This window comes from Scomber scombrus, chromosome 3 (genome assembly GCF_963691925.1).
Source record: "Scomber scombrus chromosome 3, fScoSco1.1, whole genome shotgun sequence".
NCBI classification, from domain to species: domain Eukaryota; kingdom Metazoa; phylum Chordata; class Actinopteri; order Scombriformes; family Scombridae; genus Scomber; species Scomber scombrus.
In genome coordinates, this window is record NC_084972.1 from 10,664,696 (window position 1) to 10,680,747 (window position 16,052).

A 16,052-nucleotide genomic window follows, 5' to 3' on the forward strand; every position below is an offset into this window, starting at 1 on the left:
TGGGTTAACATGTGGTGACTGCAAAGGCCATAGCATAATATGATTCCCCTCGTTTTCACACCCATTAGACCATTTAGTGACCCCTCATTCCCCATCTGCACTAAGTATGTTTCTCCACTTGTTTTGTCAGGTTTTTCCATTAAGTTGTCACCTGCCTGTAAATCTAAATGTAAGTAAGGACATTGTAAAACAGAAAAATAGAAAATGTTAGTTTTCAAATGATGATAAAAGTTAAGAAAAATGTTCTCAACATGCTTGAGGTATTTTGATTGGTATCCACTAATTCCCCAGTGGAAGATTCAAATATTAATAGGCACATATTATTATTATTATTTCCACCCTAACAAGGAAAAATTCCTTCAGCTTTAATGATAGGTCGATTAAACAAAGCAGCTCACTGTGGGAAATGGGCACAGAATGAAAGGGACACTTGACCTTCCCGGACATCACTGGAGGATGATAAATATTTTTTGTTCACACACTTTGCCAAAAACATAAATTGTAGGCAGAGGAGGCCACTTGAAGAAACAGGAGATAAAAGATGAGGAATCCATATGGCATGAGACTGCCATTGCTATGAAGACCTAAAAGGAGTTAGGCTGGACTGTACCCGTGCTTACGTCCTCATGTGACCAAACCCAGATGATACTCACTGATCAAAGCTGACACGCTGTTGAGCTTCGGGTCATAGGAGCACTTTCCCTTCCCAGATTCCACTTTGCCCGGCTCCAAATGGAAGATTTCTTCCTGAAATGGAAAAATCATATGGAGATGGCAATAAATTCACCACTCTTCATCTTGTCACAGTGATTCCCTTGTGTAGGGAAAATGAGGCAGCGCATGTGCTCCCTCTGACTACTGTGGGAGCTGAATGGCCTGATGGGGGATGAAGTATTAGAATAATGAGTGTGCATTCATACAGAAAAATACATGCGGGGAAAGCGAGGAATTTCTAACCCATCTCCATGCTACTTTACTGCAGAAAACAATGTGTCGTGGATTGCTTCTCTTGGCATAATAAGCTGCATGCCAAATATGCCTCTTGTTGCCTATGGCTGTGCAGGCCTACCGCTGACACCTGTAATCCAGCACAGTGAAAACAAGCCTGGGATGGAGGCTGGATGACTGATACTCACTGCTCGTGGCATCCCTGCACGCAAGCACTGAAAGGTGATTGGCAGGGATTTGCGCATGAGAGTAGGGGAAAATGAATCAGTGGCATGCGATGACATGTCTTGTGGCCCCGCCTCACAGACCAGAGCATGTCCAATCCCCATATTTCACTCCCAACGGGGACAGAGATGGAGACATCTCTGTCATTGTCCATCAGTACTAAAGCAGAGGAGATACTATGGCACTGTGCCAAACTCACTTCATTGGATCACACACACACCCCAGTGCAATTCACAACTCATCTTTGATTAAAATCACTATGCGTGCAAATAAGAATCTGCTGGCAGCTCACTCCCAGCCATGCCAGATGCTGACGTGTAAAAAAAGGTCACAAACATTTATGTGTACCAGAGGGAAACTGTGCCCTGAATGTGATTTTACAACCCTGCTGTAAAGTATGACCCTTCAGAAAAGTTGCAACAGATTTAAAAACAAAACAAAAAAAACAACAATCTGACTAGAAAAAGTGTTTCAAAGCAGCCCACTTCACCTAAAGCCCTTATGTCCTTCAAAAGTGTTTCAAAGTGCTTGGAGAGCTCAAACAGTGGAGACATGTTCAAGTATGTGGCTCTTTTATTTCCTTTGCTGCACAGCTAGTTGGCCACAGATGGCTGGTGTTTGCTCTGGGCTAACAGAGCCTGCTGTGGGAGTAGGTCAGATGCTGACTAGTCGTGCCGCCTCTGTGGGAGAGACTGCACCACATTCCTACATAAGGTGGACGGCTTGGTGGGGTGAAGGACTAACGGGAGGGTACATCCTGCATTGTCTCTGATAAGCAGGATTAATGTTTCAGATAACTAGTTCATGGGCGCTGCTGAAACTGTGGCTGTGATGCAAAATGAATATGCCATGCATTGAACAGCAGTGAAAGGCTGTTTGATTTAATTTGTTTCTAGTAAAAGTCAATAAAATTTCTTTGCAGCCTGAGAAGCCATTTCCACTTGATAACCCAGCTCTCATGCAAAAGATTGACATTTAACACAAATGCAAAGCATTAAAAGGACAATGACGGACAAGAAAGGTGCTCAGACAATGAGGCTAACAAAGAAACTATGAGTGAAATACAACAAAATGACATGAAATGCATTTCCACATTACACAAAACCTTAGGATTGTGCACGGACTGGAAAATATGCATGCTAAATGTTACGGAAATTAACAAATAATGGCCAAGTTAAAGATGGTGTTGACAAATGCGCTCAGACACAAATAGAGGGAGCATGCTGCTGGTGACCACGAGCCCGGGCAGTATGCAGGGCTGCGGTGCAGACAGGGCCCACATCGCACCTTTAGTCCAAGTGTCTCGTGCACCGCGCTGGGTTCAGCTGCGCGGCTAGCCCTTCCTCTGGCCTGGGCCATCTGCAGATACATGGATGTCTAAAACAGGAGACAGCAACACAGTCTAGATGTTACGCCACTGATGGGGAAGGATAGAGACCTTCCTGACCTCCTTCCAGATTGCTTGAATCTGTCCTGACTTCCAGAGATGATGAGAAACTCCCCAAACCAATACTATAGAAATGAATGAAATTTTAGTGCATGATCAAATAAGTGTGTGTGTGTGTGTGTGTGTGTGTGTGTGTGTGTGTGTGTGTGTGTGTGTGTGTGTGTGTGTGTGTGTGTGTGTGTGTGTGCGCAAAATTGTGTGTAGCTGTGCTTGACTAGACGGTGGAAAAGGCAACAATATTAGTTCTCTGTCCTTTGGTTGAGTCAATAAAGTCTCTCACAGTATGGTACATATACTTTCCTCACAGCTTCTGCCAAAGCAAAACATTACGGTTTACAAAAGCTACAAGACTTGCACTTAAAGCACCAGAGAACTTAAGAATATACCCTATAGTGCCTAAATCAAACGATCCCTCTGGATGCCTTGAATTATTAATCACAAAAAGAAGTTTCCTTGTGTATGTCAGGATATGTGTAAGCATGCATCTGTGTGGAGTGTATCATTGTATGTTTTTGCAATCATATAAAACCCTGCAGGCCAACTGAGAAAGGTGCTCACAGGACGACTCGGACATGTCTGTTCAATGTGACGGAGAAAATAACAACCCGCTCATTAATGGAGTAGAACTGGAACATTCCACTGGCACCCCATAATGGGAGCTCCCACTTCCAATTACCCAACTTCTCTCACATGGTAGAGGCTGGCGGGTGGCCTGGACGGATGGATGAAGGGGTGGATGGATAGGTGAGTGGATAGATGGAAGCCCTTCGTTAGTAAGGGCTCATGTAGGAATCGTCCGCAACAAGGTACTCATGCAAGCCTCACTGCCGCTGCAAGTTCTCTGCACTGTTTGGTGATCTCGCGGGAGAGTCCAGTGGGAAATTTACTTTTGATTTACCTCTTTTATAAAAGTCCCCTGATCATCATTAGGGAACAAGTGTTATATTTAAGGAAGAGAGAGGTGTTAAAGGGGAGTAGGGCAAGGTTGTGATGCCTGGCTTGGTTTAGGAAATTCAAGAGGTCCCATTAAAGGCTGAGACTAAACAGAGTAACTTTAATAGCTCACTGGGGAAGACAGCTGTATGCTAGTGAAGCTGTGCTGGCCGTGCTGCCAGACGCAGAGACATGGTACCACAAGCAGGCTTAATGATGGAGGAAAATCATCATAAAGTGAACCTAGTGTAAGGTGGATGGAGAGCAAAACTTGGGTAAGAGGGGGAAAAGAAAGAACGGCCCAGCTGCGCCAGTCATGATGCAGATGGAGAAAGCTGTTTGTTGTCAGCATGGATGTTTGTTAAGTTAATATTGAGAGGCCACTTTCTTGGCCAGTTCATCCCCCGAGTCTTTAAATCTAACCTGAGGTTTGCGTCCGCGGTTGACGAAGGTACAGACTGGATTGTAAGCTCCTGTACCACAGATGTACAGTTGAGTTCGGTTCCATGGCTCGATCAGACGGATGAAGTTTGCACACTCCTCCTGGAGATACAAAGACCAGAGTCAATATAAGTGCCTTAAATATTCAAATGAAAAGCCATTCATAGCTGTATTTTACTGGTACAGCTCCTGCAGATTCACAGTATGCACAAGCCTAAGTGACTCACATTCAAAAATAAACTGGTAATACACTGCTACATACTATATATATTTGGACAGTATATCAAACTATCAGGCAGTGGTGTTTTGCCCCCCACCCTTGCCTGGCAGAGAGGACGATGGTGAGATTGACTGGGCTTCTCTGGCCCAATCCATTCCTGTCTCCTTGGCTAGACAGAAGGGAACCAGCGCTTTTTACTGTGCCAAATTTGAAACCCCACAGGTGAGTCCTTTTTTAATGGATTACTCACATTAAAACGGCTGTTCACAAAAGCCTATTTGAGGGAGCTGTAAGACATTGACTCAATGGGTTTGAAATAATTACATATTTTTGTTTTCAGGCTATCGAGTTGATGGAAATCACCTCAAATGAATAACGCTCCTGAGATTGCATTTGCTGTCAACAGGCGTACTTACATTGGCATCCTTCCCACTCACAAGGCACTCCATCCTTCTTCGTTCGGACACTGGCCAGTGGATCTGCGAGGGGGAAACAGAGGACATTTCATAGTTACAATCCAACCCGTTATACATCACTGGCATTTACGGGAGTCTTGGACTAAAATTGCAAAAGAGATGTCCACCCAGGCTAATATTAGTCCACTTGGGATTCCCATAACCCAATTACAGGGTTTTAATGACCCTAGACCAGAAAAAGGGCACTCCAACAAAAACTACACATGAGCTAACCAAAACTGCTGCTGCTGGGGCAATAGAACAGAACATTTTGCCCTAGGGGCAGCTGTTATGAGCGCTGAGGTAAAGGCGCTCACTTCATCCCAGTATTACAGCCAATAAGAGGGGTCAGAGGTACGGATGAGTGGAAGTATGGACATGGTCTTACGATATGTGGGTCCTTGTTGATGTCATGGAGGTCCAGGGACAGGATGTGGTCCTTGCTGCCAACGTACATGCGGTCATGGTCCTCATCCATACGCAGGATACGGTAGTTGGACGTGTTAAGGAGGTAGGCAAAGTGATGAGCGGTACCGGTAGATCTCAGCTCTGTACGGAGACAGAAATATATCCATTAATGACAGCTGCGATCCACGTGCACATTTCCACACACACATGCATGCACAACTGACACATTCCTCATGCCACTCCTGCATACCCGTCTGGAGTTATCTGATGGTTTTCCACCAACACCGTTGTAACTGAACACCGCACATTAGAGACAAGTGCTACTGAGTGTCTGTCACACTGTGTTGATGGCTTAATACCGCCCGAGTGGATCAGAAGACCTGGAAAGTCTTTCATCACCGGCTGTCCGTGACTTCCAGAAAAGACAGACGTTGGTAGATATGATGTTTACCACAAATTCACACCATTTATCACCAACTTCTCCATCCCTGGTTGGACACCACTCTCTGAAGGTCAGAAGAGTGTGTGCCTTTGGTAACACAATGCAGTCAACACGTCCTCTCATGTCGAGAGTAACCCAATCTTCCTAAAGCTATGTGCTGGAGTCTTTGTTTGATACGTTCTTCTGGGTTCAGCAACCACGTACAGGCAGGGCAGAAAAGCCACTGCTAAGACAGCAAAGGCCCCATGCCACACCATAGACAAACACACTCCTCCACAATCTATAGGGGAGAGGCATTAGAGGGTGGCATTCGCATTTTGTTGGACAAACACTGAGGTCCCACTTAAACAGCAGGAAAGTCCCGTTTCATTGTTTACTTTTATTCTACAACTAACAGACCACAGAAAGCTGAAACAGAGGAACACACTTTGAGGTAACGCCAAATACTTCTGTGTTGATTTAGCAACCAAACTTGTGGTGGAGGGAAACCAGAGGATAACCTGTCAAATACAGTTAGCTGTGTTTGACTATTTACATCAGAACAGAGGTGTGCTAGAGTATAATTAAATGAAGGAAATGTGGAATGAAGTCAACGTGGGTTGTCGGGCTCTAAAAGCAACCCCTAATAACAGGAATCATTTCAAGACTTCGAAAATGTTTCGGGTAGTTGATAAATAACCACATATTTTTCTGCAAGCTCTGTATGCACAGTCATGTTCCGTGCATTTGATGTCACCGAGAAACATTCTTGTGAGGTTGTCGAGTTAGTTTGAGGTAGTTTGAAGAGGTCTGGACACCAAAGCATGCAAAGCCATCAACATGTCCACCATTGGGCCTTAAAATAAACACCATCTAGAGACCTTTTTAAACAGACTCCCTATGGAATCTGATATTACCAGTCTTTCCAGCCAGATCTAAATTTAACACAGGGGTTACGTCAATAAGCATAGATTAGTAGCATTAGATTTGCTATATTTGTACAGTTTGATTTAATAGCCGTGCCCACCAAAGAAATGTTTACAGATCAGCAGAGTGATTGACAGCTGTCAGACCCTTGTGCAAAGGAGCTGCAACATGTGGTCAGACCCTGTGATTATTTATGTTGGCGACTTAAGTTGAATGATGAGTCCCCATACACTCTGGCAATCTGCTAGTGTTTATGTGTGTGTAGAATGAAACACACCGGATAAGACGCATATTGTACACACACAAATTCCGAAGGCCAGTCAAAGCCCTTCCTGAAGCAGGTTGTCAGCAACTCCTCTGTGTGTGTTTGTTGTCAGAGAGTAGCTGGATGGGACCATCTGTCAGCTGAAGAGAGAATGTGAACAGTACATAGCAACAACACACCCTACGGAGAGCTGAACGTTCAAAAAACAAACAACCATGTATTCTAAGCGCACAATCATCTGATAATGCATAGATAGTGTGGCCTCAATGTCCTCCACAGCATGACAAAATTCTGTCACAGCCTGTACGTGGTCCACTGTGATGAACTCTAATGGAATACCTTTCTTCACACTTCATCTTCCATACCTAATTGTAATGTAGACTACACCACAAGGAACTACCCCTATTAGATGGTGTTGTTAAAGAAATTAAACCCTGCAGGAGACTTTGCTCTTTCATTATACTGAATGAATCAGAGGTGAAGTATCTGAGACCATTAAAGAGTCTGTCTGAGGCTAAAGCCTGCCACACTCTACAGGGTTAAAACTACACAGGATTTTCATATGGAGCTCATCATGCGAAATCCTAAATACTGTATGAAACTGGGACAAGGAAAAGAAAAAATAAGTAGGAAATCTGGTAGAAAAAAAAGTGTTATGGCGTTCCAGCTACTAGACATCTTTCCCTATTCTGTCAGCCTTTCTCAGCTCAGTCCCAAAGTCAACCTTCGCCTCAGGCAGGGGCACATGGCATTGTGCTCTGATGAAATGTTGATCGAGGACGTATAATGGCAGCAGACTGAGCTCGGCTGCTACAGTGCTCCAGGGTTCAGGCTGCCTGTGGAAACAAGCCCAGCAGGTCCCTGGACTGAGACCGGTGCCAGGCAAACACCCAGTCACAATCAGACATGCAGAGAGCCAGCGCTGCTATGTGCCAGATGAAGAGAGCCCACATTGAAAAGATAAAGATGAATTTGTATGATTGTATTAAAGTGTGTGATAGAACTCCTCACTGAAAGGAAAGAAAATGCATCCCCAAAATAACAGAAGTTGGACAAGAGCGTGCACTAAGATACATTTTAAATTATCAAAGACAAAGATGAATTACATTTGCAAAAGAACCCTTATGTATTCAACTGGTCACATTTTATTGATCTCTTATATATTTAACTGCACACTCAATCCACAGTTTCCCCTGCAACACACAACTGCAAGCTCGCAGTAGGAGATCACAATTTTAAACAGGAAAGGCTCAAGAGAGTCTGAACTACTGTGCTCTTTGTCAGCCACATTAGGGCATGACAGCATTTTCCGCAGACGCAGACTTATCCTGGAGATTTAGAGGCTGGGAGCAGTGTACAAGTGTGTGTATTAGAGCCAGATAAACTCTTAAAGTAGCCCATTACTGCGTGTACGGTTTAGGTTCACTCTGGGGGGTCTGCGCACACACAGCGGGGGCTTTGTTTCGGAAAACGCACCGCTTCCCCTCTGTGGAATGGCAATGGTACTATTCGAGGTGAAAGTAAGCCGGTGAAGGAACCTGATCCTCGCACTCAATGTTTCTCCTTTTACTCAATTCATTTACTTTCTTACACTGGCACACCTGCACTGCCACGCAAACAACAGGTTAGTCTATGAGACCTGTCTCTGTTTTTTGCTCGCGTGCAATCCTTCTTGTTCATGTTTACAAGTAGCGCAAGTGTAGTAGTGTACAGAAAGTGAAACGATTAGACAGGAGTAGGAGCTCAGTCCACTAGTGAGAGGTGATCCGGTCCACTCTCCTCAGTCTGCTGAACACAGACAATCCTCTCCTCTCTCCCAGCATCTGAAGGAGCTGCTGGCTGACACAGCCCACTGCCAATTCCCGCTATTCAACACTCCAGCTCTGGCTGCAAGAAAGGTTTCTGTCGGTGTATGAGGATACGAGTAAGATGAGGCCTGGACATATTGTAGTTAAATGTCGGCATCAGAGCAATTGCTGTAAGGAGCTAGAGATCACAAGTCAAGAGAGACAGACTGCAGCATTTCCATGAAGCTTGCTGGTGAGGTCTGTGCATAGTTCCTCACATTTAGTGCTGGTGAGACACAATAATATTCAGCGTTGTGTTTATCTGACACCCAGATTAATCAGAATGACTTTCCCTGTAGAAAATAAAATTGATTTTTAATACATAAGTTTAACCCCTTCTGTGTACAAAAAAGTTTAAATATTTCCATTTTGTCTAATTTGGGTCACTTTAGGAAAGGTTACACAATGTCTACCTGTAACAGCAAAATATCAACTGCACGGTCGGTATTTATGGAAAAAAAAGTGCAATCCAGTAGCAGTGAGGCCGCGCCAACACTAAAATAAAGAGCCAAATAGCCAAAAGTAAACAGATGGTTTATTTTATTTATTGGCCAATATATTTTTAATGCTTTCATTGGATTATTTTTCTGAGATGGAAAACAGGTTGCTGTAACTGAGTACCTGAGTTCTTCATTTGCTGAACATTCTAGTTTGGAAAACACTGCACATATTAATTTCTTGCATACATGTTTGCAGGTGCGTGCAAATGTGTTTCATCCTCAGCTGCTGCAGTGGGGCTAGTTAGTGGTTCGTAGTACAATACAGTAGTCTGACGGGAAATCCTCCTGCAGCCCCTTCCTCAGACCATTATGAATAAGAATGTATTTTTGTCTGCTTGCCTGGTTAAATGAGGTATAGAAACATGGAGGAGAGACATGTCTCACTGTCAAACTGAGCCAGCACCTCCTCCTCCTGAGAGAATACTTGGCTGCTGACGGTGATCTCCGGGGCTGCAGGCCTACATGTTATAGCATATCTCTCCATCTTAAATTAATAGCCCACGGGCCGAGTTTACTTTGGAAATATGTTTGGACAGGGAAATTTCACTGGCATGCAGTACACTCTCAAGATCACATCTCCAGAAATAAGAAAGCACACATGGCTAACTGTGTCTTATATTAAATGATTTCCCCCCCAAGCTGTCACACAAGGGAAAGAGGAAAACGGGATTTTATGTATCATATTCAACTGTTAATGCATCCTATGCCTCTGTGTGCCTTCGTAACATTAGAGCTTCCTCTCATTAAGGAACGATTACTGCATCCAGCATGACTTAACAGTACACAGACCATCCCACATTAACTTTCCTGGCAAATCTACAAGAAGCATCAGGCAAGTGATTGGATCATGGAAAACACTGGACTGTGTTTAAACAAAGTATCGACACAGCAAGAAGGAGAGTTGGAGAATTAAGAAGGAGTATATACACATGCTGGCAATCGACGGCACAGCGCACACTCGCTACATGACACTGATATGGGGGTTCCACCCACTACATATTTCTCTGGTTTCAAATTGGGTAAATTAAAAGTGCAGGCCCCTGCCAATGACAGAGCAGAGCGTGTTGCTGCTTGAAGCCGGCACTACTCCCTTTAGAGCACTACTGAGGGTAAAGAGGATGGGGGATGGTGATGGGGAGAGAGATGGGAAAGTTTGCGCTCTGTTGCTTTGACACTGCACAGGAAGGGATGAGCAATGTGGAGCAAAGTGTGTAGCAATCACCTGCTCATTCACAGGTCTGTGGTCTTCTCCTGTGGTACATGTGGCTGATAATTAGAAACTGCAGCCACTGCATCAGCCCATCCTTCTGTCCGAGAGTCAGAGCAACAACAGTGTTCAAGATTAAGTGTTAGAGCTGGAACACACAAACTCTCAACAATTGGACTGAAACAACGGAAAATAGAAAAATGTGGTGTTTAATGCTTGATTCAGTATTCTGATGTTGTCTTATAATGTGACAAAAATACCGCTTTAGCCCCTGGCACATCACAGATAAGCTGCACTACCTGAGTAGTGTCCTGAGGCAGTTTCCAACCCGTCAGAAAGAGGTGCGTTAGTTCACACACACCGGAGTGGCAGGAGTGATAATTAGGGTGTTTAAGAGGGGGCGGGAGAGGTGGCATGCTCTCACACATCAAAGGCAGCACTTGTCAGGAATCCCGGCCAAATATTTTGAATGCTGTCAATGCAGAGCAGGAAAACTCCAGTTAAGAAAGTCTTGTTACTCTTCAGAAGGCATGCTTCATTTGAACAGCAGTGATGGAACTCTGTACAAAATAGCTTCAGAGACATTTTTTGGAAAATTGCAAGGCCTTGTTGGCGATTGGGTCAACTTTTAACAAGGTGCAGTAACGAGTTGAGACGCCACAAGCGGCAGTGCCACAGGTTTAAGAGACTTAGGTAAGGAAGTCTCAGACTTTCTCATTAATTTATATGCGTCTTAGTCACTGAAATATTAAAAAGGTACATTTGTTCTCTTTGGCACAGTTCATGTTGTTTGCTATGTTTTCCAAGAAAGTGGAGATGAACCTGAGAATCATGGCTGTGGTTGAGCACACGGGCAGCTGCTATCTACTGTCTGATCTGGGAGGACTGTGTCAACCTGTTTTCATCCTGATACCTTGCCTTTTAATGTTGCTTCAGCAGATTTCTGTTTACTTATCTATTGCAAGCATGCCAATCGTTCACGGTCTAAAAATATATTTGGCTTTTTTCTCTTCATGATGTTTTGGTCTGAATTCAATATGGAAAAATGTATTTAAGTAAATTAGTTGTTTTTTTTTTTGGAGTAATCTGCTCTTTAACTTCAAAATGTAACTATTGACTGGCTGTGTGGCATTTAACTGTCTGGTGTAAATTAATTAGCACCTCACTACAAAGTGGCCTGAAAAAGCCATAAAAAACACACAAAAGTACAAGAAACTTGTTGTACATTGTATTTGTATTTGTGTATATATAACAGCAAATGACATAATTTCAAATTATCTCACTGAATACATTATCTAACTATACATAGTTGTGATGGAATTGGCTCATATCCAGATGCCTGTATCTGAGAGCTGTTGTGGTTCTGTGTTATCTTAATCTAGCTTAATCTTTCTCACAGTGATTTCCTGTATCTGTATGATAAGGAAGTACCTAATATAGGGGCAATCACTGAGCACACTAACATGAGATTAAAGAACCTTCTCCTCCATTTGGACAAGTGTGTGGCCACTGGAAGGCTGAACTGGCACCTGCGCTGCTATCTCGTTAGCAGAGTAACTTTTAAACAGCGGCTCTCGAGGTCCACAGCGCCTTCCCTCACTCTCCTTCAACAGCCTCTTTCAACACAACTTGTCATCATGTCAAACATTTACATGAGTTATTTGGGTTTGTGTGAGCTGTATGCTTCAAAGCCAGTAGAGAAGTGACACAGTTGTTAAAGAATGCCTCTGTGATTACTGGAGACTGGGTATGAGGTTAGCTGCGCTGCTAAATGAAAAGGAAAGATAACAGCATGAGAACGCAGCAGCTGCTCGCCTCGGCTTAGTCACTCTGTGGGACGGAGGATAATAAAAGCGGTCAGAGGCTCGGCCACTGTGTCACATCAGATAGGAGGCGTTATTCACCAGATAACAGATATGCAAGGGTGCAGGATCCAGAGATATGATCTGACCCACTGGTAATGCCAAAGAGCCTGGCCCACAAATGAGTGGTAATCTTTTGTGATGTGTTCTCAGCGACACAGTCGAGCTTCGCTACATTGTCTCTGTGTGTGTGTTTGCATCTTGGTGGAGAAACAGGCTCTGCAGCCTGCTGCTAGGAGAGAAAACACAGACATAACAGCATGCCTGTGCAAACACCTGGCCCATACCTACAAAGCATCTACAGGACCAATTGTCTTTGCTATTAGTGTACTTCAAACTTGAATTAACAACATGACATCACAAGAACAACACTTCTCTGCAGTTACTGCAAAACTGTACACACTGTTTATTTTACCATGAACATATTTACTAGTCATGATTAGCTGTTTCAGTTTAGATGCAATACAATTCTTTTATTGGAAATTTGTATGAAAACATTTTTACTTTTTAACTACTAGTAATTTTACTCTGTAGGCTATATTTTTCAAATTTAACCAATAAAGTTCTTGATCTCTTTGTACGAAATTACAACCTTAGAGGGCAGAGTTTGATCGAAATCTTAAGGCAAAGGAGGGTGGAGGAGGGTTTCAGAAATAGTCTGATCATCTGACAGGCACTTTAGTTGAAGCAGACTGACAACTTAAGGAAAACAATGAAGAGAATCCTTGTTTGTGGTCAACTGCAGTAACTTACACAAAAAAAGCAGATGATGGAATATATTTAAGAATAAAAACTATACAAAGTTATCCTCATTTCTTGTGTAAAAATGTTTTTTTCTTGAAAGTTTTCTGCTTAAACACCTGGTTAAACCTCCATTATAGTAACAAAGTGCTTTGTTGAACATTCAAAGATGGTAATTGGTCTACTATTGGTCATCCTACAATCATCTGGCACCGTGCACTATAATAATGAATAATGTGAATCCTGAAAACAGCACAATAACACACACACACACACACACACACACACACACACACACACACACACACACACACACACACACACACACACACACACACACACACACACACACACACACACACATGCAAACACACATGCAAACACACATACAAACACACAAAATTACTTTGATTTTACTAATTGCCTAGTTCACCTACTGTTAAACCACAATAAAAAGAAGCTACTTAGCTATTCATGGCATGGTGTTTGTATTCTGTTGCTGTTAGCTCCATCACTAGGGAAAAGGTGTGACCCTCTCTTGTCTCATCACATGTTAAATGTAATCATTCATAATGGATATGCAGTAAAAGCGCTCCCATATCACACATCATTAACTACTGTTTCTGACCTCATCGAAACCAAAAGTTGCACCTTGATGCTCTGTGTCGGTGTGAGACGTGACACCTTACTGTTTACCACCGTCGCCACCTCGTTACCATTGCACCCCCTGCGCCCCGCCACTCCCCTGCCGACCTGGGGGGCTCACCCGCTCTATAATTAGGAGGCACTGTAGTGCCCCGCCCCTCCTCCATCCACTCTCCCCCCTTTGCTAATGGCACCAATTTGTATTCACTGTCAGCTCTGATGAGCTCTCATGCGGAGAGATGGCCTTATCACAGGGCCTCTGGCTCCCATCACCTAAGCCCCTCTCCTGTTGCCTGCCTAGCCCAGAATGCTGATGGACAGGCAGAGAGGGTGAGAGAGTGGGGGCAGCTGTGGGGACATTTGTCTCGATTTTCATGTCAACTCTTGTAACAACAGACAGATGTGTGCTCTGGGTTGAACAACATGAAAGAAGCAATCCATGTCCAAAGCTGACATTACTCATATCACAAAAGACATAACCATTCTCCCTTTTAATTTTCACCTTGTTTAGGTGTCAAACTACTAATCTCTGATACATTTGAAGTCAATTGGACCTGCATTCGCTCTCCAAACAAATGAACACCTTTCTCTCTCCATCTAGCAAAAATGTATGTAAGTAGAGATCCAGCATGGGAGGATGTGAAATGTGGAGAACCAAAAGGGAAGGAGATCCTCCCAGGAGAGACTTGATCTAATCGCATACATCTGCACAAACACGGCTCTGTTTTAACAGACATGTGCTTTATTAACCGTCTCTGGCTCAACAGTGACACATCTTGCCCTGTTCCCATCCCGCTTGTCAATTCCTGCAAACCTTTTGTAACCTCCATATTACAGGCTGTGATTGTGAATGAATTGCATTGTCAGTCACAGGAGACTCTACCAATAGTTACAGGCTGCTGCCTCTGTCTGCAGTAATCTTAGATCTTTCTTTTAAAAGAAGAATGAAGAAGAATTCCCTAACCTGCTCTGAACTCTTTTGGATAAAACCTGATTTTTGCAAGTGTTGGTCAGCAGGACTACTACAGCCTGCCCTGAGCCAGGACACATGAGGGGGTCAGAGGTCACTGGGCACCAGTGGCAGCGCTTTATGTTCTGGTTTAATCTGGGATTAGCTCAGGGTCAGGGTTATCTCTCCTCAGCCTGAGTGGAATCAGGAACCAGGGATTGCCTGGGGTAAAGTGGCATTACTGGATGGCCTGTCCAGAATCGCAATGAGCCTGTGTTCAACAGCAGTAAAGGAAAGAGGGAGAGGGTATATCGAGCAAGAGCTGTGTTTGCAACATCTCTGCCATCACTCTAACACATCCCAGCCAAGAGTTCCAGCTCAGCGGAGAACCACATGCACTAAGACTATGAATTACTACACCCTGTGAACCAATGAATCACTGGTATATGGTATCTGTCTAGCCACAGTTATGTGCATACTTTCTGGTTTCCTGAATACATTTATCACGGTAAATTAATTTTAATGCTGATTTAGTGCAGACGCCAGGGAAGGTAGCCGGCAAGCAAGCACTGAAGTTTTTGTACCAGAAGAAGAAATGCATAGCACTGAAGAGTTAGCAGAAGACCCTCTGATGAGCAACCACAAAGACTAAACATACAGCCCTGACTGAAAGAGCCCTGTTGCCTTTAGCCTCTCTTATCTTCACCTGGCATGTCTCAGCTTCATGTCAGGGTATAATCCCCACATACTGGACACACTCAGAGGTAGAGAGACACTGAACCAATCTGTGGTTCTGCTGTCTGGGTAAGAAACACCGCTATGAGACCAGAACAGCCTTGTTGTAATGAAGATGGATCTCCCTCTCTCTGTGTAAAACTCTTGAAAATGGAGTGGGTTTAAACTCAGGCTGTAGGGGAAAATATTGAAAATGTTCTGCTTAACAAAAAAAATATAACTAGAAGAGACATGGGAGAGACATTGAAACGATTTTTAAATGACAGTGGCTCTATTAAAGCTTAATTAATAAACTCTCAATGAGTCTAAGTTCAGTTCCATTCAATCTTATAGACAGCTGTCATCAAATTTCAGCTACAAAGTGATTTTTCAAAAGCTGGATCTAGCTACAGTGGATCTGTCAGCTCTGTGAGAACTTGCTAAAAAGGTTTCCATTAAAAAAGTTTTAATAATCATCATGATTGACATTCTCTCTTTTAAATGTTATTAAATGATGGTCTTTGTGATCTTTCTGGTGTGATGAAGAATATCTTAATCTAAAGTCAACCGCCAGACACAACCAATTGCATCCAAAAAGCAGGTTGCCAGAGAAGGTTTTCAATCTTCCTTTTTGTTGTTAGCCTCATGTCAAGTGTTTTCCATGCTGTGTTCTGGTAAACTAAGCATCCGGTGCAACTTTGCCATTGGGTATTTCCAAGAACTTTCCATCCAAAGAGGGAAATTAACCGATAGTATATTTATATCAGTATCATCTTATCCTAGAAAACAGTACATTTAAAATAGAGCTTTCTTGGCAGCCCACCACTGAAAAAAACTGTGGCAGGCAGCGCTGAAAATGTCTCAATGAGACAATACATCACTGTGTCTCTCAGGTGC

General features: G+C 43.4%; 1 protein-coding gene across 1 annotated transcript in view; it reads right to left on the reverse strand.

Annotated features, from left to right (window-relative positions):
- sema3fb (sema domain, immunoglobulin domain (Ig), short basic domain, secreted, (semaphorin) 3Fb) overlaps window positions 1–16,052 on the reverse strand; it is a 59,247-nt gene that overhangs the window by 17,261 nt on the left and 25,934 nt on the right. Inside the window, exons 3-7 of the mRNA XM_062415429.1 lie at window positions 5,058–5,218; window positions 4,631–4,693; window positions 3,977–4,096; window positions 2,461–2,550; window positions 654–747 (exon numbers count right to left, since the gene is read on the reverse strand). Coding sequence (XP_062271413.1) covers window positions 654–747; window positions 2,461–2,550; window positions 3,977–4,096; window positions 4,631–4,693; window positions 5,058–5,218 — 528 coding nt within the window. The remainder of the gene's footprint in view (window positions 1–653; window positions 748–2,460; window positions 2,551–3,976; window positions 4,097–4,630; window positions 4,694–5,057; window positions 5,219–16,052) is intronic.